Source organism: Suillus paluster (assembly GCF_016628075.1).
Source record: "Suillus paluster strain FC165 chromosome Unknown EDB91scaffold_20, whole genome shotgun sequence".
Lineage (NCBI taxonomy): Eukaryota > Fungi > Basidiomycota > Agaricomycetes > Boletales > Suillaceae > Suillus > Suillus paluster.
In genome coordinates this window covers 515,623-539,190 of record NW_024537580.1, presented here as the reverse complement: position 1 = coordinate 539,190, position 23,568 = coordinate 515,623, and the positions used below count along the sequence as shown (strand labels likewise).

The following is a 23,568-nucleotide window of genomic DNA, read 5'->3' as shown; positions in this document are numbered from 1 at the left end:
TGCTAAGAAGGACGGAAAGCTCAGACCCATCATGGACTATCGGAGGTTGAATGAGAAAACCATCCAAAATGCATACCCTCTCCCTCATTCTCAAGATCTCATTGATCATCTCTCCAGTGCAAAGCTCTTTTCGAAAATGGACGTTCAATGGGGTTACAATAATATTAGAATGAAAGAAGGAGACCAGTGTAAGGCTGCCTTCAAAACTCCTTTTGGACACCATGAACCAGTTGTAATGTACTTTGGCATGATGAACTCCCCAGCTACTTTCCAAACTATGATGGACCAAATCTTCCAAGATCTAAAGGAAGGCAAGGTTGTTGTAGTCTACATTGACGACATCTTGGTCTTCACCAACGATGATGTAGAGAAACATCGGAAGGTGGTGCACGAGGTACTACAGAGACTGCAGGACAATGATCTCTATCTAAAACCGGAGAAATGTTCCTTTGAGAAGAAAGAAGTAGAGTTTCTCAGTTTGATCATCAAAGATGGACACATATCCATGGACCCAGTCAAGGTTAAAGGAGTCTAAGAATGGCCTACTCCTACCTGTGTCAAAGATATCCAAAGATTCATGGGATTTGCGAACTTTTATCGTCGATTCATTCTCGGTTTCTCGAACATTGCCAGACCCATGAATGAGCTCATCAGGAAGAATGTACCATGGGAATGGATGGACAAGCAAGAAAAGGCCTTCAAAACCCTTAAAGACAATTTCACTTCTGCACCAGTGCTAGTTATGCCAGATGCAAAAAAGAAACAGAAAATAGAGAGCGACACATCTAACTATGCTACTGGTGGTGTACTTTCTCAGTTGGAAGAAGACAGACTATGGCACCCAGTGGCCTTTTTTAGTAAATCAATGCAGGATGCAGAGAGGAACTATGATATCCACAACAATGAACTTTTAGCCATCATCTGTGCATTGGAGGAGTGGAGGCATTATGTGCAAGGCACACCTCATCCGGTAGAGATTTGGACGGACTACAAGAACCTCGAGTATTTCATGACGAGCCAGAAGTTGACTTGTAGACAGGCAAGATGGTCCTTGTTCCTTGCAGAGTACAATTTCACGCTGCAACACAAACCGGGAAAGGTTAATGACACTGCCGACACTCTGTTCAGGAGGCCAGACCACAGAGGGGGGGTAGAAAACGACAATTCTGATCGCGTGCTTTTAAAACCCGAGTTTTTCCACATTAAAGCTGCAAAAAGAGGTCAGATTCTGATAGAAGGAGAACATTCGCTATTGAAGCATATCAGAAACTGCACTGATTTAGATCCAGAAGTCCAAAATGCTATTGAAACTCTGAAGAAGACCCCTGTACAGTTGAGAAGAGGACTGGAAGAGTGGAATACAGAGGATGGACTCATTCTGTTCAGAGGATTAGTTTACGTTCCCAACAACAAGGAAATATGTTGCTCAGTGCTAGAGATCTTCCACAACTCACCTGCAGCAGGACACATGGGACGTGCTAAAACTCTCGAATTGGTCTTGTGGAACTATTGGTGGCCTCAGATGCAGAAATGGGTCAATGACTACGTAGATGGATGTGATTGATGCAAACAAACAAAGGTGTTACCATCAAAACCCCATGGACCTTTGAAGCCAAACAAAATTCCAGAAGGACCATGGCAAGCTATTAGCTGTCACCTTATTGTCGATCTACCCATCTCCCAAGGAAAAGACAGTATTCTAGTAGTCGTTGATCGCTTCACAAAGCAGAGACATCTTGCTCCAACTACCAAGGATGTTGATTCCAGGGGAATTGTGGACTTATTTCTCAACCACGTATGGAAGTTGCACGGAACACTGAAGAAGGTGATTTCGGATAGGGGAACACAATTTGTGTCCAAATTCATGCAGGAAGTCTCAAAAAGACTAGGAACCAAGTGGTCCATGTCAACAACATATCACCCACAAACTGACGGACAGACAGAATGAGTCAATCAAGAAGTCGAACAGTACCTATGACTCTTCACATCCTACCGTCAGAATGATTGGGTTTCTTGGCTTCCAATTGCTGAATTCATGCATAACAATTCTGTAATGATCACAGGACATTCTCCTTTCAAATGTCTCTATGGCTACAATCCCGAATTCACTATTTCCCCTAATTCGTCCAAAACAGTACCCCAAGCCAATCAGAGACTAGCTGATTTAAAGGAAACACAAGAAGAGACAAAAGCGATGCTAGAAATAGCGAACGATCAAATGAAGCGCTTTTATGACCATAAGGTAAAAGACACACCAGAATTCAAACCAGGCGACAAAGTATGGTTAGACGTGACGAACATCAAACAATGCTGTCCAAGCCAAAAATTGTCCAATCGCCATCTTGGACCATTCGAAATCAAAGAGAAGACTGGTGAGCTAAACTACAAGTTGAAACTCCCCATTAAATATCACATTCACCCAGTTTTCCATGTATTGCTACTCACCCCACATTGAACCTCTCAACTCGTTGACTGCCCACCTCTAACGCGTCCACCTCTGGAGATTGTTGACCAAGTCCCAGAATATGAAGTAGAGCAATATTGCAAATGCGCCTATACAAACGCAAGTTGCAGTATTTAGTAAAATGGAAAGGATATGCAATAGAAGAAGCAACATGGCAGGCAGAAGAAGATGTGAAGAACGTGCCACTCATTGTAGCCGACTTTTATGTAAAAAACCCCAATGCGGTTAAATCAGCGCGTATCTCCGCTTCAATTCTGACAACCCCTGATTTCCTGGAATGGAGGCAAAAAAATATCCAACCATCTTACATTCGCAAGGACGCTCATCCTAGAAAGGGGGTAATGTCAAGAATTCCAAATATGAACCATTTTTCGTTCCTTGGTTTTCCTCCGGCTACTTCTAGTTACCAAACCGGTCACGTGACTTCATTCCCTGTCACACCTTCACCTCTTCACATATCACCTGTTGCTTCTTCAATTGGCTCCCCTACTCCACGGGCTAGAATGATCTCACTTCCAAAAGATGAACCGGTCAGATCTTGGGTTTCTATTTAGTAACTGTCTTACTCATTCGCTTATATATCATGATGTCATGATCAGTCATCCGCAGTATTGTATGACTCTTTTCTCATTGGCTGATTTCTTTCATACTCAGATATCTCCTATTCAATGTTATGTATAAAAGTAGGTTAGTTAGCATAAGTACCCCTTAGACTTAACCTCTTTGTTCTCTACAGTTGTAGTAGACCTAGACGTTCACGCTCAATCTATCTTGTTCCCATCATCAACTGTGACCGAGTCCTAGTGGTTGTTGTCTGACTTTACCATTCGGTGAACTCAGGTCATAACAGTTAGTTAGTGTAAGTACTCCTTAGACTTAACCTCTTCATTTCCACACTGGTGGTAGACCTAGATGTTCATGCTCAAATCTATCTTGTTCATTATCATCCCTCTTGACTGAGTCCTAGTGGTTGTGTGTTAGTCTTTACCATTTGGTGAACGCTAGTCATAACAACTGCAGCATTTCACTTGCAGAGGACAAAGATGAGTCACATCCTGTGACATCTATCATCAACAGCATTGAAAAGAGATGGGAACACGCAGACTAGACCTCTTCATTATAGCACTATTCCTGAATCCACTGATCAATCCCAACCTCATCAATAGTCGTGTCCTTATGGGAATTGCCTGACAGCTATATTCTCGTGTTTTCAAGTGCGACAACACAGAAGCACCAGCAGGCCTCATTGGCCAGATCTATGAATATCATTGCCATACTGGGATATTTGCACCAGCTGCATGGCCAATACAGGAACTGAAAGACTCACTGAGGGACGAGGTGAGCTTTCAGGACTCAATTTTTTTTTTCATGACTGAGTCTACATAAGTTTGGCATTAAGCTAGTGTACCAATATATCAGACATTGCTATGTACATCAAGTATTTGAATTTCACTCAGATTGATCAGACATCACAATTGTGTTCTGATATAACAAGGTAATGCATTGAATTAACAGTAGTACAAAGCAGTGAGGTACAATTAGTGTATCATTCCGAGCCTATGTATGTGAGTACAGGTAATCGAGAGCAGACACCAGGACAGGAATATGAGAAATCCATGAGTTCAAGCCTGAGCCGTGAGCCCAAGCCGGCCCAAAGCCGGGGCTTGGGCCCAAGCAAGCCGCAGCGCGCACACTAAATTTTCTGTGATGGCAATGTGAACAAGTGAGCATGTGATCAGTTAGTTATAAATATTATCAATCAAAAAATCAAACCTATTGCGCAACTTGAAGACACCAGTGTAAGGCTGACTTATAGTTTGATGGGGAATTGGAACGAGAAGATGAGAAATGCGAGACGTGTCGTTTTACTACATGAAAGTGGGAACAATGAGAGAGTCTGTAAGGCTGGTGCTGTGAGGATCTTTTCGTGCTTGGAGCGGGGAATCAGAGTCTTGGATTCTGCTCTAGGTATGAGTGTACATGGGCGGTTTATATACGTTTTCGAGTACTTGGCTAGACCTGAATGGGAATACGAAGCATATGGAGAGGTGAAAATACTTCGGTGAAGCAAGGAGATCGTGGAGCGTGAGCACAAGGTGAGATAACGAAAGAAAGTGAAAAGGAGATGTAAAGGAATGTATCCGTGTGACTCGGATGCGAAGAGTGACGCTCTTCGCATCAGTGTGTCACATGGATGAGTTCAAATGCGTGGTGATTCGATCATCTTCATTTTGAAGTGCGGTCGGGGCATAAAGGATATTGAATCCTTACATCCCCTTCCAACTTCGAATATCGACCGTCCTCGGTCGATCTTCCAACAAATAAACTAAAAGGAAAATCATACTGTATAGTAGAGAATAGAAATGCAGATTAGGTAGAGAGGGAGAGATAAACAACACATCTAGTTTTGTTCATTGTCGATACCTGCGAGAGCTTGAGAATTGATAAACTGCGTGACTGCAAGTGAGGTGGGAGAGCGCGGGTGATAAGGGATAATTCGGAAAGCTGCAAACTTCAGTTTGGAGATGGAGCTGTCGACTTCTGCAAGGCAATATGAGCTGCCTGCGGAGCGCGAGACTACAACCATTGGTCCAAAGTATCGTGGCTTGCACTTAGCATTTGCAGCTGCCTCGATCTTTTTGTTGAGGACTAGTAGTAGATCTCCAGGCTTGAATGCATAATTGTGGATGGTGTTGGCGAAGCAACGCTTGAAGTCCTTGATTGATGCGAGACGGCTGTTAAGAAGTTGGTCGTGAGCGAGTGCAAGATCTTCGTCTCGCTTAGCGAGTTGAAGGGCCCGGGCAGCAATTAGGTCATTAGTTGAGAGAAGGGATGTGACATCGGGGAAGGTGAAGGTGGCATTGACAAAATCAAATGGAAGTAATGGCTCAATACCGTGGGCTAAATAATAAGGGGAATAGCCAGTAGATCTTCGAGTAGTGACACGATCGGCCCAAAAGACATGGTGTGCAAGGGTAGGCCATTGAGTGATGTCTCCATTGCATGCTTTTACAAGAGAGTCGTGAATAGAACGATGAGAGCGTTCAATGAGGCCGTTGGCTTTGGAGTTATAGGCAGAAATACGAATGTGCCAGATATGATACTTTTGGGCGATCCAATTGAGTGCAGCAACGAACGGGGTGCCATTATCCATTACTATTTCTTCTATGGTGCCCCATCTGCAAAGAATCTCTTCGAATAGGAACACTCCCAGTGTTCTTCCGGTTTCCTTTCTCAACATTCTAAACTCTGGCCAATTAGACAGTGAGCAGCGTGCTTGAACGACATAAGAATATCCATGCACTGTGGGCATGTACATTGAATCTGTGAAGGCTTTTCGGAAGAGCGTTGATGGGATAGCGACTGTGGGTGGAATGACAACCTTCTCGACGGACCAGATTTGACATTGGTGGCATGTTTTAAGGTACCAGGTGAGATCTTTGTCAAGTGCTGGCCACCAGAAGCGGTCGGTGATGGTGCGTCATGTAGAATAGAAACCTTTGTGACCAAGGTTATCGTGGGCTTCATGCAGAATACGAGCACGGTCTGAGCCAAAAAGTACCAGCTGATGACGTCCTGCCGAGTCTTTACGCCAGAGATGACTGCCTTGGGCGAAAAATTGATGTGCGCGCTTGCGGAGGTGGAGTCGGTCTGAGTCTGGAATAGAGGATGGGAAAGAGAGGGTTTCCAGGTAGGTCTTGATTATCTGCAGATCGTTGTCATGGCGAAGGGATATATTATTAGAGGGGAGGTTGGGCTCGGAGTCGTCATGGTGTGGGGTCCTGGTAGTCGTGAGGATGAGAGTGCTGTGGGTCTTTCCAGGCCATGCATCATCTAACTCTTTTGCCACCCATAGTCCACATCCCAATATCTCATCTATCTCCTCTTCAACCTCTTCTGTTGCCTCGTCTGGGTATTCTTCATCTTCGGGTGCTGAGGGTCATCGAGACAAACCGTCTGGACCAGCGTGTCATTTCGCTGGTATGTGGCGGAGTTTGAAATCAAAGAGGGAAATCCCGGCGATCCATCTGTTAACTGCCGCGTTGGGTTGAATGTCTGGGTTGCTCAACATTCCCTTGGCTGCTCAAAGAGCACGAAATAAGCCATACAGCTCAATCTTGGCCTGTGAGTAGCGAGACTCTCGCTCGTTCCAAGTGATAGAGCCAAAACGGGCTGGGCGGCGACGTCTGTCGTTATCAAGCTGAAGTAGTATCCAGCCGCATGCGATATACGAGGAGTCAACTGATAAAATGACCTCTTTTCCAGATGAATAATCAATGGGTTGAATAGCCAGGGAAGTGACAATAACATCCTTTAGCTCGTTCATGGCATTCTGGGCTTGGTTATCCCAATTGAAGGTAACATTACTGCGGGTGAGGTTCATGAGCGGGCAAGCAATGGATGCGTAGTCCTTGATCCAGTTGCGGACAGTTCCCGTGGTACCTAAGAATCCACGAACCTCGGTTCGAGTTGAGCAGGGTGGCCAACTTTTGATTTTAGCTACCTTCGAATCATCCAGAATTCGACCTTCATATGTGCAGAGTTGTCCGACGACTAGAACTTCTGGTACACATAGGAAGAGCTTTTTCACCAAGATGGTGGCACCAGCATGTTTCAACCTATGGAGGACGCGATTAGCATCTGAGCAGTGTTCCCATACGAATCTACGGATTCCAGGGTTGCTGGGAAGGACTTCATAAGTGCCGTCCGGTAATTCATAGCGAGTGTGAGGTCCGAGTATGTTTACATCATCTTGGAAGTTCGGGGCTATCTCTGTCTCTGCTTGCAGGATGAATGCTACGTCATTCTGGAAAACTGCTGGTGAGTCGGTCCATCCTTGTGGTAGGACTGTGAGGCGATAGGTGCCGAGGGGTGTCTGAAATGTAGTGATATCACGTGACTCTTCGGCGAGGGCTCGATGATCAAATCCGACAAACAAATCCATCATAGAATAGATGGACCGTCCTGCGCATTGCTCCGCAAACAGTTCAACATAGGGCATGGTGGCAGCATCTTTGATGGTGATGGAATTGAGTTGTTGGAGGTCGTGGACAATGTGGACCGCGCCACTCTTCTTGGCAATGCAAAACCAATGTGATTGATAAGACGAATTTGATGGCTCATACACACCGGACACTATCTTCAATTTGATGAGTTTAATGACTTCATCCTTGATACCTGGTGGAATAGGAGGCTGACGATGTACCCAAGGTACGTGCTCGATGGTTGGTATGATAACTGGTGGGAAATAGTCATCGCGGAATCGTCCTTTCTCAGTTTCATCCCAGGCGAGGGCAAGCTCATTGTTTGTTAGAACATGCGCAGCGAGTTTTCACTCTTCTGGGAGCAGGAACTCGTTCTTGAAGACTCCAAGTTCGTCCATGTGAGTTTGGGTGAGGCGGGTACCAGGTATGAAGGCAGGAGGTGTGGGGGAAAGGAATGGTAGGGATGCGAGAGGGTCCTCTGGAAATCGGCGGACGATGCGTGCATGCGCCGGCATCGTGGTGGCGACAGGTTTCACCTTATTGGTGACCTTTTTGTAGGCGAAAGTGCGGCGGAGTGGGTTAATATCGAAGGAGCCTTTCAAAAGGTTTTGGGCGACGGCTGATGCTGTGAGGGATGAAGTGGGAGCATTACATTTAAAATCAGGTGCTTCGAGAGATTCGATAGCGTGGCCTTCCTCCTTGTCAAGTTTGTCGCCCATGTTCTTGGAGAGCTTAAAAACCTCAAGGGCTTGGGCTGAAAAAATGGCTGCTGAGAGGGCAAGTGAAGGATGTGGCCAAGGTCGGGGTATAGTGGTGACTGTTCGGACCTTGCTATGGTCTGTGGGATTGTGGATGGAGACATGTACTTCATTAGTGTCCTCAACTTTTGACAGATGCACGAGCCGCTGCCAGGGTCGCCCTAAGAGCAGGCGATAAGGTGTGTCAGGCACCACATAAGCATGGGCCCAGGTTTTGATGCCCTCGACATCTATTTCCAACATTTCCAGACATCCTGCCATCTCTTGCGATCCCCTGTTGGCCATCTGCATGCGCATTTGCACGTCTTGGTTTATGGGTGCATTTGTCTTCCGCCAGACGTCTTCTCAAATTATGACTATTTCAGATCCTTCATCCAGCAGCGCGAGTTCTGAATGGGAGCCGTTCAGCATTACGCGAATTTTGTGTAATGGTGTGGCGTGCTCAATCTGCAAGGGGGTGGTGCTGGTTGCTGCAACAAGGGCTTTTGCTGGGGGTATGGTGGAAGGTGCTGGTATTCGCTGGGTGTGGGAATGCTCAACCGCCTCTTTCCTCAAGTCTGGGCTGATTGATAAGAGGTCAGATATCGTTAAATGGGGAATGGGGGTGTTAAGGATGGCCTCGTAGAGCCATTTAGCTGCATTGGGTGAGTTTGCCTTCGACTCATACCGAAAGGCAGGTTCTTTCTTCGTTTCAATAGTGGCTGGTTTGACGGCTTCGGAAGGAGTGGGAATGGAGACGGTTTGCATAGGAAAGGCACTATCTGGGGTGTTCGCCTTGGACTTGGACCGAGTGACGGCAAGTGCCTCAGCCGTCTGCTCATCCTTGTCTTCTTTGACTGTCACCATTACTGCGTGATTTTCTACGACTGGGTTGCACTGCAGAAAGTATGATTCAGAAATGAAAGTGGAACTGGGAATGTCCGATGGATTAGGCTGCGAGCTAGGCTCCTGACGAGGATTTTTGATGGGGATAGAGTTTGATCCGGTGGCAGGCGTTGAAGGGGCAGCTGACGCGTATCTAGTGTCAATGACCTGTTTGAACATCTCATTTCCGAGTCGTCTTATGCGCAATCGGTCTGGATATGCGAAGTACTGTCCGTCTCGAATAATTCGTCCTGCCCGTAGATATTCTCCAGCTGTTGAGCAGGTTCGCATGACGTGAGGTCCTCCACAAAAGAAACACGTAGGACCAGATGACTGTCCTGCAGAGGATGGAAGGGGAGGGAGGTAAGGTAATGAGTTGTGAGGGGAAACAGTGTTGACGAGCTGACGTGATTTCAGAGGTGCCCATGCTTGAGCAGCTGTGGGAGCTAAGCAGACGAGTTGGGTGTAACACCCCGAATATGCAATGTCGCCAATGTCAAGTCCATGCATTTTGCGTGCTAGAACTTCTACTTCGTCAATGGTGGTTTTGACTGGCGCTGATGGGGGTGGCGTGAACGCTACTCGCTTAGTCTGAACCTCCCTTTGTACATCCCTTTTCTCTTCTTCTTCATCTGAGTCCCACGGGACAGTAGCTTTGACTTTGTTGGTATGTCCTTTCTGTATTGTCCGGATTCTGGTTGCAATGGGTTCATTGAGGTCCGCGTTGAAGGCATCGTCCGAAAATACAAAATGTCCTGCCTTGAGGACTTCCTCGAAGTCAGTGGCTTCTGTTCTTGAGTAGTTGGGGTCCTTGAGTTCAAGTCTTCTATCAATGGCGCATTGAGTAACGGCTGGCAGTCCTTGCCAGTAATAACGATCCCACTCTTGCGTTGAGATTTTACTGTTGGCAACAAGCCAATGGGCAATAGGACGAAATTGTCGGTAGTATTGTAGCAGCTCGGTCTCCGTTGATATATCATTCTCGACATTGCCAATAACAACTCGTTCGAGATCGCGAATGGAATAATGCTGTCCCTTGGCCACTCCAGAGTATTGCGCTAAGATATTGGTTTTGAATACTGTGAAGTCTTTGCTTTCGTATCCCATTAATGTTACCCAGAAATGTTTTGTTTCAATATCGACATAGCGAACAATCAACTTGCATTTCTCAGCGTCTGTGAGCGCACATGCCATTGCTAAATCTTCGAATAGCTCAAAGAACTCAAGGAGTTCGGAGGTTTCGCTGTTGAAGGATGGCGCTTTGGTAGAGTTCACGCCGGGCATCGCATTGATGCCTTTAGAGGCATTGGACATGGCAGTTGGCAATTGAGGAGGTGCTAGAGGGGCTGCAAATGAAGGCGGGGGCACAATAGATGGATTGGGAATTATGGTTGCGGGGGTGGGCTGCTGAGTTGCGATTGCGGAAGTCTGGGTTGGCGGTAATGCTTTTCGAAGGATGAATTCGGGTTTTGGAATGGGAGGGACGGTCGACGTGGCAAGAGTCTTTGGGATGATTAGGGTCTCAGGAGGAACTAGCGGGAGTGTAGGCGTTTCAGGATTGAATACGGCCGGTCTAAGGGTGAAAGTTGGCTGAGCGGTTATAACGGGAAAGGATGAATTTGCGCATGGGGGAAGGTTCACAGTATCGTTGTCCGATAGAGACGATTCCGTCGGTCTGTCCATTGCGTCTTGGAAAGGTCTGGCGTGTTGATCTAATCTATAGCGAGCTGGGGTAAAGGCCGGGGCGTCAAGGAATGGTTTTGTTGTGTTGGGAGGGGAGGTACTAAGGGCATTGTAGGTGTTGGCACAGCTTTGGCGTTTCTTGGTTGAGGTGTTCTTCGAGGTGGCCAGCGCAGATGGCTCGTTCTGTTGGAGGCATAGCTGCGCGTTAGGGTGGTAGTACTTAGTAATTGCGAGAATTCTAAGTTGGTCAAAAGACCGGGTTCTAGAAGAGAACAATCAGCGGATCAAACTCGGGGTGCAAGGGGTTGCTCGAGAACAATTCCCCTCGCGGTGGGCTCCAAATTTGTAAGGCTGACTTATAGTTTGATGGGGAATTGGAACGAGAAGACGAGAAATGCGAGACGTGTCGTTTTACTACATGAAAGTGGGAACAATGAGAGAGTCTGTAAGGCTGGTGCTGTGAGGATCTTTTCGTGCTTGGAGCGGGGAATCAGAGTCTTGGATTCTGCTCTAGGTATGAGTGTACATGGGCGGTTTATATACGTTTTCGAGTACTTGGCTAGACCTGAATGGGAATACGAAGCATATGGAGAGGTGAAAATACTTCGGTGAAGCAAGGAGATCGTGGAGCGTGAGCACAAGGTGAGATAACGAAAGAAAGTGAAAAGGAGATGTAAAGGAATGTATCCGTGTGACTCGGATGCGAAGAGTGACGCTCTTCACATCAGTGTGTCACATGGATGAGTTCAAATGCGTGGCGATTTGATCATCTTCATTTTGAAGTGCAGTCAGGGCATAAAGGATATTGAATCCTTACACCAGATACAAACGAGCGCAGCCTGAGACAAATGAAGACAAGCGTAGATGTGTGCAAGCACGCGAAGTGGCCGCAACGAAGTGCCAAAAAGTAAATGTACACAACTTCACAAATAGATATGTAGATACTTGTCAGCGTACATACATAGATAAGTGAAAAAAGACGCACCTAGATTGCATGACCAAGCACAAATGAATACAAACGAATCTTGGGTGAATGAAAAGACAATCACCAGGCGCAAACGTGCACAGGACAGCAGAGACAAGTACAAACAAGTAGTACAGACAAGCAGCGACAGTTGCAGACAATAACATATATGTAGATACATGTCAGTGATGTACATGCAGAGATAAGTGAAAAAAGACGCACCTAGATTGCACGAACGACTCGGAGCGTGATTAAGCATGGACTCTTGCTAGGTGGTATTGAAGCCACATAATGGCCGATTTGACTCTTCAGATGTGAGGTGTCATCAGAGCAAGTCACTGAAATAGCAGCATCCATCTGGTGGGTGAATTAAGTACATAATATGTGCATATATGCGCATACACTCACCTTCTTGATGATGACAGCGAGTTCAGTTTTCTGTGGGTCGCCAAGTAGAGGTGGCTACTGACAATACTGATAACCTGGAACTGTGGGATAATTCAGAAGATGATGATGAAATGGAGGCAGAGCGTTTGCAATGCGCCATGGTGGTGGAAGAGAAAGATAAGATGTAAAATATGCGATGTGCAATATTGATATTGATGTGCTTGTCCTTGTTTGGCGATATTAGATTCAAGTTTCGGGCGCTTTTCGATCCAAGATAAGCATCAAGCAAAATGATAAAGGTACCTTGGTGCCCGGAGTGCCTATATTCAAGTTGAAGCAGTAGGTGCCGTCCAACGAGACTGCATTCTGGATGTCGTTAGTTGATAAAATGGGAATAATTGAAGGAGTGCTTGTTGAGGGAGTCCTTTAGGTACTTTACTTGGGTTCCACCCAGTTTCATCATATATCACTAGTATTACTCTATATAATACATTGGATGTATCTGATATCTGGCTGACAGCTACTCTACTAGATGACCTGTGTCTGACAGACAGTATGTTCGACGTCATCATATCGTGACGTTATTTCAAATGTCGAATATGACGGGTATATATAATTGGCGGCGTCAGAAATGTCAACATGTCATGTGATGTCTGGATTCGGTAATTTTGGTGATGTTCGGGCGTTGTCGTAGAGTAGCTCATCATCATTGCCAGGCCTCCCCAGAGGCAGGCAGGCTCTTGGTCTGCACCGCTCCACCGTGAAAGACAAAGAGAGAAACGCTCAAAGGCTTGGGCCGCTTGGCAATATAAATTTCCTTTTTAGGTATTCCTCGATGCTGTGTTTGACGACGGAAAAGTAAGGAAACCTCCTACAAAACGACTCGAACTCAGGGACACGAAGATCTTGCATCGGGCTACCAGAATCAAAATTTTGGCAGAGGTACAAACTGTGGTACAAAACCCACTACCTTAGTCTACCTATAAATAGGTAGCGCTGAGATTTCACATTGTACGCAACAGCTGTGATCAGAGCCCTCAGCCGCTGAGCTGCGGAGGCTCACCGCTCAGGTAGGCTCACTGCACTGCGCAGTAAGTCATTTCATTCTACATCACTACTGCGGTATAAATATACTGACAGTGATAAGATAGGCTTCATGGATCCAATAACAACATGGACACCATCATGAATGCCTTCACATACTACTAGTACGCTTTGAGGGACACAGCTTCGCACAGCAACACATCTACGGTCTTCATCTTATTCACTTCCTGCGCTCGACCCCACCCAGAAACATCGTTGGCCTGTCTCCTGTGCGATTCTGGCTTAGTGGTCAAGTGACATAACCGACCATGAGCATATCTCTGGCCAAAGCTGCATTCTTAGGTTTGTTTTTTGAGACCTTATTGTACGGTGCATTACCTACTGGTAGAAGAGTGATGGTGTCGGATCTCACTATTTAAAATAGGCGTGTTCTTCACTTTGTACTGGTTAACGCTGTTCGTCCTCTTCAAGAAAACTGGCATTCAACGGCGACTTCTTATCCCAGTGGCAACCTTGCTGCTCTGCATCGCAACGGCCATGAGTGTGATCAATCCTCTTGGGGGAATAAGTTTAACACGATCACTTTCAGCATCTAATCATAGATTTTATTCAAGGGTTAGAGGCATTCATATTCCAGGTGGATACGATTGGTGCCGATGCCTATTATTCCGACATGGCTTCACTGCTGAATCTCGTATTGATATCACTTTATGTCACGCAAACCATTCTTGCTGATGGTGTACTTGTGAGTTTCACCACCCGAGATGTTCGCTCTCCTCTGAGTAGGGTATTAGATTTGGCGAGTTTACGCGTTCAACAACGGAAGCCTCTTCATTGCCATTCCTGGTTGTATCGTTCTGTCGGCCACTGCGGGTGAGTATTCCGATAGGTGTTATTCGATCATCTTATTCCATGGCATTTTTAGCCATTGGGTACTATCTTATTTGGCCCTTCTCTCGGACCAGTCTGATGTTCAATATCCCTGCTGCTACTTCTGGGTGTATCGCCACTTTCTATACATTGACCATGTTTACCAGCGCCACCTGTACCAGTATGTCTGTTGCACCAGATCTGCAGGCACCTGATGACCAGAACAACGCAGCTTTGATTGCCTGGCGCATCTATCGCAATCGCCGTTTCATGCCAGGAGGGCTTGGCATTTTTTTACCCGTCTTCATCGTCATCATTGAGAGCGGCCCTTTATATACTACGTGTGTCCTTGCACTCCTTGCAGCATTCTTGATCAAATCCAATGGCGAATATGTTGTGTTGGGCGTTATCGCTCCTACTGTGGTAAGCTGATTTGGCTTGGACATAAACTGCTCATAAGATTTTTCTTCAGGGGATCATATTCTGCCTCATTATCCTGCAAGTGCATTTCAACGTAGGCGGCAGGCCCCCCACCGAGCAACCTGCGCAAACGAGGAGCATTTGATTTAGAGGGCGAGGTGTCCGGGACGTCGACTCCAGCAGGGAACCGATGACTATGCTCACCATGCAGGAGTCGGAGATCGTTCAATCTGACATAATGGGAAGAAAGAATGGCCAACTGCTCTCGGGGGGTTTCTTTCAATTGTAAATTGGTCACGTTCAATTCTATGCAACCTTTCCATCTGCGTTCAGCTAGGTTGCCGATCCTGTTTTCGGAGGACGAGACAGACAATGGTCTCACTACATCAAACATTATTGTACCAGGCGCTATACCCCCCATCTTTACACTATATATTCATCATTGGCTCGCTGAAGTTATTTATTGCATTATCGTATTTTAGAACAGACAAATGATGTCCTTCCATCCTGGACATGTTGCAGGAGATGACTGACCGACTGAAGAAAGAAGAACGTGATCTGAGCCATACTAATGTGGATCCTTCCACTGAAGCTGTGTTACCTTTGACGATCCGACTATCTGCAGGATGAATCACTGTCCGTGTAAGTAGTGGTGGTGCATGCTCTGTCCATCCATGTAGCCTTCCTGAAGTCAGCTGTTGTACCTACATATATGTGTTGATCTATGACATGAATAAAGCGAGGGGAGTCGGAGCCACACTGACAATTACATAGCGCCCAGGGTGCGGCACTCACACTCTGGAGCCTTACTAATGGCCCCCAAAATCATCTCTTGCCTGACATATTCCGCTGGGATGGCCCTGAACGCTGCCTAAAATACCAAGAGCACCGTGGCCACTGAGCTTGATCAACGCTGATGTGACTTGACCCATCTGTCAGCTCGGATATCCGGGTAGTGAATGTTAATCTCTGATGATGGAAGTGCTATGGGTGAGTTGATCATTACTAATGGCGTTTTATTCGAATCGACTGAGTGATCAACACATCGCTTTGTCAATCGGAAGCAAACTGCTACCAGATGAGTTGACCAATACTAATCGTGTCGTGTCTAAATCGTCCAAGTGAGTTAACTGATGAACTCGCACGATTTTAATCCGGTTCCGCAGCGCCCTAATTTCCTGTTTGCGTCGTCGAGAATCAAATTGCGAAGTCAGTTTGTGGATCCGAGTAACCGATTCTGAGGTGGGCCTATACAGCTGGTAATTCTTTCAAGGCTTGTAAAGCCAACTCCCCCATCTCCGGGCGCTAGGAGAGGGAACACCGCTTCACCGCGTCCTACTAACGCACACACACTCTCAATTAATATCACACCCTCCTTCAGCACATACCGACGACCTCACCCCTGACAACTCCAGCGGTGAATTGGCAGAAGCACCAAGAATTGCATGACACTACAATCAAACCGCAGAATATTCAAACGTGGTCACGACTTCAAGGAGCCGTGAGAACGTCTAAGCTTAAGCACCACAGGTTGAGCAAGTACAACTACCAGAAGTCGAGGCTCCATCGAGTTCGACCGTTTAGCACTACACAGCAGCAAGGTAAGAAACCACCAATTGAGGCGTACCAGTCTAAAGGCAGGACCCGAACCGGTAAGAAATTCTGACTTATTATGGCGGCGACTGCAGCAGACGCAGACGGAGCGAAACGACAACAGGAGGGGAGACGGGATCAGACGGTAGTATGGAATCACAGGAGTCCCAGTAATTTAAGAAGTATGGCTGCTGACGAGAGAAACGACCGTCTATCACAGGCCGTCACGGCATGAAATTTGGATTACAGTTACAGCTGTTTGTGTTGAGAAAATGAAAATCACCGAGCCATGCCAGTACCACACTATAATAAACTGTGAACACACCAGCTATAATCAGTTTCGCTCAAAGTGACGGATGAGCTGATTATTGAGAGAGAGATGCCAATAGATCCTTGTTTCTTGGAACGAACCTGCACTTGAATGGCTTAGGGTGCCTTTGGGTGTGTAAGAATACGATTTAGAGTCACAGATTGATGAGTTACCGAATTGGACCAACACCCTTGAACTCTGCAGAAGGGGTAATCTGTTCCCCTCTCTCATCTAGCGGTTTAGCGATCGTGAACGCAGCAAGGGTACAAGAAATATTGAGGTATAATGATGCTTTGGCAAAATGGATTCCTAAAATAGAAGGCACTCATTCAATTACAATCTGAGTGTTGACTGGGGCAGTGTTATGCGAATGACACGCACCAGGGCATGCACGACGCCCGAACCCAAAGACGAATTTGTGCGGGTCCAATTGGGGAGAGGGACCGAGGAAGTGTTCGGGCCTGAACTCCAATGGGTCGGGGTACGTCTCTTTATCACGTGACATGGAAAAGATGTTTGCTATGACGATGGCACCCTTAGGAATTCGGTACCCTTCATAGACGTCTTCCTTCATTGCGTAGTGGTTGAGCCCTGGGTTACTGAGAGTGAGCAGGAACGAAACCACAAAAAAAAGAATATGCCTAACCTCGCGGTGCCACGGGTGCCCATCGGAGGATCTCCTGGATGAGCGCTCTGATGTATGGAAGCTTTTCTCTATCCTTGAAAGTGGGAAATCTGTCTTGGCCCACGACAGCATCGATCTCTGCCTGCGCATGCTTCTGCACCTCGGGATAGAGCATCATCGCCAGAACAAAGGACGTGGTGGCTGCTACTGTCTGTTCATGTAATTGATTGTTTCACAATGCATGAGGGAAGGTGCAAAAAAAATCTTACGGTATCTGCTCCCCCGGCATAGATCCCCTGGCTGCACCACTTGATGATTTCTTCTTGCTCGGCACTGACTGTGGACCCATCCTCCCGAAGGAGTTGTTCTGAGACGAACGAAGGAGCATAGTTATCACTTTTCTAAGCGGCGATGACAATTGTTAGAGCTTCTTATGAAGGAAGTAACAATATCGCATAGCAAAGCTTACTATTTGCTGTTTCGTCCAGTCAAATGGTATGGTATCAGTCCTACTTAGCTTTTGCCCGAGGTCGAAGGCCACGCGTTTAAAACCTGCGCCTGGGAACCATGATGGTACGAAACGCACTCATAGAAGATTGGCTGGCTTAGCTTTATAATAACTCAGAAAATGAAAAGATGACCTACAGGATGGTATCACTTCGACCAACCAACGGCCAGGCCGGGACAGTATAGCAGACATGGCAATGCTTTCTTGCAAGATGCCAATGAGATAATCATCATTCTTAGTGACCTTCCAGCCATATGCGAGATTAAGGACAATGGCTGCCGCGTTCCTGCACCTCCGATGAGAAGCGAAGAAAACAAACCCAATCACGATTTTTTTTACCTTCTGATGTGCGCAAAAAATTGTTCAGGGTCCTTGTGCAGACCATCAAGCAGCACTCGAGATTCTTCGATTTGCAGCGACTGGTACCTTTGTATATTGCGGGGACTCAGACTTGCTCTGAACATCTTGCGATAAGTCTTGAAATACCGGTGATTGAAAGATATGTTGAACGCAGTCAGCATGCGCTTCGCAAGTTCTGTGTGCATCCATAATCTTGGACGATCGGAATACGTAGTGGCGCATGAATCGAGCAATTCAGTGGCTGTTTTTAGGGAGCTGAGCACTATGAACTGCTGGCCAGGTACACGGAAGGAGAGGATGGGCCCTACGAGAAGTAGGTTAGCAAGTGTCCCAGAAAGCAGAGAACTGGAGATTATGCACCATAACTTTCCGCCCAAGTGGCGTACATCCGCCAAGACTCCTGCTTGGGTAGTTGACGTGCATTTCCAGTGAAGAACTTTGGATGTGGCCCAGGTGGTAGTGGCAATCTACTGCGTCGACGGCTGTAGAAGTAAACTGCGAATGCAGTGACAAAGAGGACGATTATACCAGACAACATTCAACAGATAACAGGTAGGTCGACTATCGGCTTGAGCTCGCTTCTTTTTAAATCCATCACCTTAGCCGCGCCCCTCGGACCCATTAGCATCATAGAAGCAAGAAGACACACTTTCAATGAGTCACGGTCCGACTTGACTCCAATGGAGCGCGCAACTTCAAGTTGTGGTGACGAATCGTGTCGTGTCCCTGAGACTCCGAATCTGCAAGTGAGTCAGCTCTCAAGATTGAACAACCTCAGGCTGAACCCGAGTAAGTACTACAGTATAAGTACAGAGTAAGAAAATCGCATGGATAGTCAACTTTTTATACCACTTGCCTAATAAGATGATGAGTACTATGAGATATCATGAATGAGCTTGACTCTTGATCATGCTGATGACTCAACGACCCATCAATCAGCTTAAAATATTAACCTCTCGGGATATCATATGACCAAGGTGCTATGAGGTGCTATGGATGAATTGATCATTACCTGGCGTCTTGTTCAAATCGTCCAAGGTACTTGCACCATCAAATCACTTGGTCAATCTACCAGGCAGATAATTTAATTACATAATACTAATTGTCATGTCCTAATGATCAATCATCCAAGTGAGCGAGAGCCATTCCACTCAGACAAGGACTCGTGTGACTCTTAGATGATTTGAACATGAGAGAACTGAGTGTAGAGCGATTCATATATACGAGATCGTAGTGGCGCCTGTGCGCCAGTCCTCGACCCCAGTTGGTAGTATGCCTACACATCAATCTGATTCAGTCTCGAGAACATCCATTAAATTTTGAGTGGATGAATTACGAATACATCGCGAGTCACTGTATCCAATATTGTTATGAGGAAATGGAAACGGCGCTATCATAACTAACACATGACGAGGAGCATGTCGGCTGGCCGGTCTCCACTCGAAACAAGAACTAGTCCTCACACCCGAAAAATCACATGACAGATGGACAGCCTTGCTATCATTCAGTCCTTTCACCACGACAATGACAGGCACCGTGTTCCCGCGGTAAGTGGACATGGACCGGGTACTGTGTCTGTTGCTGTAACCGAGTTAGCCCAATCACCAGCTGAGTGTGGTGCGTCCCAGACGGTAGTCAGGATGGTACAGGCTGGCACGGACACGTCCGTGCGTTGATTAAGAGAAGCCTTCAAATATTGTCAACGTGACATGACTACAACAGGCATCTCAACCCCTCACCCACTAAGAGCCCGTTCAGCAACCGAAATTTGAACGAAATTTGCCAACCCAAAGTATTGGAAGTGTCTGAGATGTAAGCGGAGTCAGAAACCAATCGGTAAGATTGATCGTTATTGATATGTTATCACAGTATAACATGGATCCAGTACTCACTATGCAGCTGCTGTTGAATCAGCCGCTGTTTGCTGACCCAATACTTGCTAACAGTCTTATTCCACAGGGACCTCTCATTACTGCTCAGCTGCTGCCAGGAGCTCGACAAGCAGATCAGAGTCGCCAGGCGCGAGCCGCAGTCCGCGAACGCATGCTTCGTTACATCGCTCTTCTCGTCAATATACTGCTCGCCGCCATAACACAAGTCTTCCTGCAACAAATCCCGGACGAGCCTGAGCCCTATCACACCTCCGCGCTGACAGGGGAAGAGTGGGTGATAGAGCTGATTGTTGGCCACCCAGAGTGCATTCGCTGCGAACTTGGCGTAAATGCCCACATCTTTGAGAGTTTGATCAATGACCTTCGAGGCCTTGGCCATACGGATTCACGATACGTCTCGCTAGAGGAGCAACTGGCCATTTTTCTATACACGTGTGTGACAGGATTGACTGTCAGACACGTCGCGGAACGATTTCAGCGATCAAACGCTACAATTTCTCGGTACGTTGTATGATCTACTAGTATATTTCACACCTGATACTACTAACTCAACTCTTTTGTAGGTATTTCCGCAAAATGCTAGACATTTTTGCATCCAACCCTTTCTACACTACGCATGTACACCTTCCTGCTGAAAACGCACCCATCTCACGCACAATTCGCGACAACCCGAAACGTTGGCCATACTTCCGCAATGCTATCGGAGCAATCGATGGAAGTCACATTCACGCATTTCCCCCCTCATCCACCCGCCACCTTTACTATAACCGAAAAGGCTTTGTCTCTCAGAACTGTCTCTTCATATGCGACTTCGACCTCAATTTTACGTTTGCTTTGACTGGGTGGGAGGGGTCTGTTACAGATGCGTGACTTTGGGAGATAGCGCACAACGATGGCTTAAATATCCCCCGGGGGAAATATCTTCTTGCTGACCTTGGGTTCCCATCATGCCGGGAGCTATTAGTTCCTTACCGTGGTGTTCGCTATCATCTGGCCGAGTGGGGTCGCGCCAGCGTCAGGTAAGCTTCTAGCTCATTTTTTCTTTGTTCGGCTCACTCAATACCATTTTGTTTTTAGACCTGAAAACAAGGAAGAATTATTCAACCTTCGTCACGCATCTGCACGTAATGTGGTCGAATGCATTTTCGGTGTCGTGAAGCGACGCTTTCGGATCCTTCTAATATCCCCTGAGTACAAAATCGATATTCAAGCCCGCATTCCCACAGCGCTTTGCGCTATTCATAATTACATCCGCGCTCATGACCCAGATGAAGCGCCTCTGCCACAGAGAGCTGTCTTCAATGACAACCCTGCTCATCAAGGACTCGGACAACTTCACAACGTCGATGATCACGCTCCGAATGACAGCGACAATGACGACATAAGCGCAAGTGTATTTCGAGATCGCTTGGCGACGCAGATGTGGGACGACTATCAGAGTATTTTACGCGAGCGAGACTTGTTAGATGTATATCACTTCTTAGATATTGACGAAGACTTGGAGGACGAGGAAGACTTAGACGAGTACTATGGGAGCGATGATGAGAATGATGCATAGATTCGTAGCAAACTTCTACTAGTACATAACAATCAATGGAAGCTATGGACGTGAGAAGATAAGCGATACAAATGAGCAACACAAAAACAAGTGATGCGAAGATGATTCGTGATGATGGCAACATTACAACAGCCCCAAATCCTGCCTGTTTGCCTGCCGGATCATAGATTGCAAGAACCCCAGACGCCTCTCAGGCTGGATGACCAAGTAAGAACTACATATTGTCGGGCTCCTCATGAATAGGTTCATGAGGACAAGTGCATCATCTTCTGATAAACCCGGTTCATTTTGCATCATGACGAGGGCCCTCGTTCTTTCGTCCGACACCCTGAGTCTCATCAGTAGTGGTGGTCAGCGTCGTTGTGAGACTGTCTGTGAGACTGGTTTATGGAGCCCTGGAGGTTCATGAACGCAGCAGTGCTGGCAGCCTCCTTGGCAGCCTTCTTGCTTGTGCCTGCATGCGAACTAGAAGCGCCACGTGAGATGCTGCTGGGTGCCGCTGACCGCCGCGGCTTTTTTGAAGATGATGCCACCGAAGTTTCGATGGTGGAAGGGGGTGCCGAATGCGAGAGAATCATGTCGGAATGAGAACATTTTCCTGTGCTAGAGGAAGAAGTGGGGGCAGGGGGGATGATGAATGAACTTCCAGCTACAGGTGGAAGGGCAGACTGCGTTCTCATCCCATCTAAAGTCATTGACACCCCCCGTGCTATTGCCAGCCATGTTGCCGACATCACCATACGTGCCTGGGGGGGCAGCCATGCTCATCTCGGCAGCCACTGGTACCTGTGCGGCTAATGAAGCCGGGTTATAGGCGGCCGTCCCTTGTGCGCCACTACCGCCTGGTAGAAGGTCTTGCATGGCAGCATAATGTCTCCATCCGCTATTTTTGAATGACTTCATGGTCTTAAGCAGAAGGTGAGCACCAGACCGGAGACCAAAGTGTAGTTCAATACATACCTTATTGCTGTTACTGGCGTTGATATACTCGTCCCACATGCTTTCTGCGGCTTCCCCCTGAATATTGGCACCGTTCTCGTTGTCCCAGTGACATCCTGATCGAGACCGGCGATATTTATCGATGGCGCTGTATATCTGTTTCAACTATAATATGTTAGTGATGGTGGCTGAGCGGTGTGAGACTCAGATGGATGTGACATACCGATGCCCATTTGTTCTTGCAGTGCTCCATTGTCTTCACAGGGCCCCGCTTCCATAGTGAAGCAATATCTTTTGAAGCTGCAAGGAGTGTCGCATCTTTGAAGGTGCTTGATCCTGCGATCTTGGATTTCTGTGTAATGAGATACTCCAGGAAGCGATCGGTCTCCTCTTCAGTCCAATAGGCCTTCTCTTTTGGTGCTTTGTCTTCTGGTTGCGCCATCTCTAGAAGTTTAAACTGAGTGCAGATGATGAAAGCAGCGATAGTCGCATAGATGCGCTTTCGCTGCTGAGGATCGACTTGATATCGACTGATAGTGGTCATGGTCGGAGGGAGAGTATTTTCAATCTCCGTCATCGGCTTCTATGGTGCCGCTCCACCATACTGTCACACATTGGCAAATTTCGTTCAAATTTCGGTTGCTGAACGGGCTCTAACAAAGGCTCTCAAAGAAGAAGCTTTCGTCTCCCTGGTTGAATCGGCAAGCCTGTATAATGGTCCAATTGAACATCAGCGAGGTTATTTATCCCGTTGTTCGTGCGTATAAGCGGCAGACGAAACTATCGAGAACTTATCACTGATGTGAATAGGAGACGATAAACAACGATCTGTGGGTCTTTCGGCCTATCAGCCAATAGGAACGTATCACTTTGTACTGTGATAATGCGCTAGAAGTGCAGCTCCCGTCTGATGACTAAGTTGTGAATATGAGCGATGATGAACAAAGTATTGGAGTATCGAATTGCCATACCTAGGATGAAACCTCGCTCAATGGCCCCTCAGCGCGGCTGGACCTCTGCTGTATGAGATTCTGGAAACTCTCAAGCCTTTGCTCTAGACGTTGCTGCTGCAATACTAGTACTTGCTGCAACCGGGTGAGCGACGCCGACACTTGAGGTGTGTACGTGCCAGCTACTCGTGTCATGGCATAGGCATGGCGGGCGGGCGCCAGTCCCGGACTGGTTATTTGCTCCTTATGTAATTCACACCGTCATAGCTAACGGTAAGTACAGGGAGTCCGTAATCAAGCCAAACCGCAGGAGGCACGACGCAAGCGTCCACGAACCAGGACCTATGCGGTAGCTGTTGAAGGCACCCCTGCGAAACAGAGCGGGTCGACGTAG

The 23,568-nt window shown here is 47.0% G+C and overlaps 2 protein-coding genes across 2 annotated transcripts; one reads left to right on the top strand and one right to left on the bottom strand.

Annotated features, from left to right (window-relative positions):
• Positions 1-13,457: 13,457 nt before the first annotated feature.
• On the top strand, positions 13,458-14,584 carry EDB91DRAFT_1051679 (uncharacterized protein; the record flags this gene model as incomplete). Its single annotated transcript, XM_041313626.1, has 7 exons — positions 13,458-13,518; positions 13,574-13,692; positions 13,739-13,894; positions 13,944-14,022; positions 14,075-14,200; positions 14,252-14,442; positions 14,492-14,584. The coding sequence occupies 7 exons, from the start codon at positions 13,458-13,460 to the stop codon at positions 14,582-14,584; spliced, it is 825 nt and encodes a 274-aa protein (XP_041178226.1).
• A 1,927-nt stretch (positions 14,585-16,511) lies between these two features.
• Positions 16,512-18,373, bottom strand: EDB91DRAFT_1247595 (cytochrome P450; the record flags this gene model as incomplete). Its single annotated transcript, XM_041322834.1, has 8 exons — positions 16,512-16,651; positions 16,724-16,933; positions 16,989-17,178; positions 17,237-17,368; positions 17,437-17,552; positions 17,613-17,761; positions 17,815-18,139; positions 18,196-18,373. 8 exons carry the CDS (start codon positions 18,371-18,373, stop codon positions 16,512-16,514), a joined length of 1,440 nt encoding a protein of 479 aa, XP_041178225.1.
• Between the last annotated feature and the right edge of the window lie 5,195 nt (positions 18,374-23,568).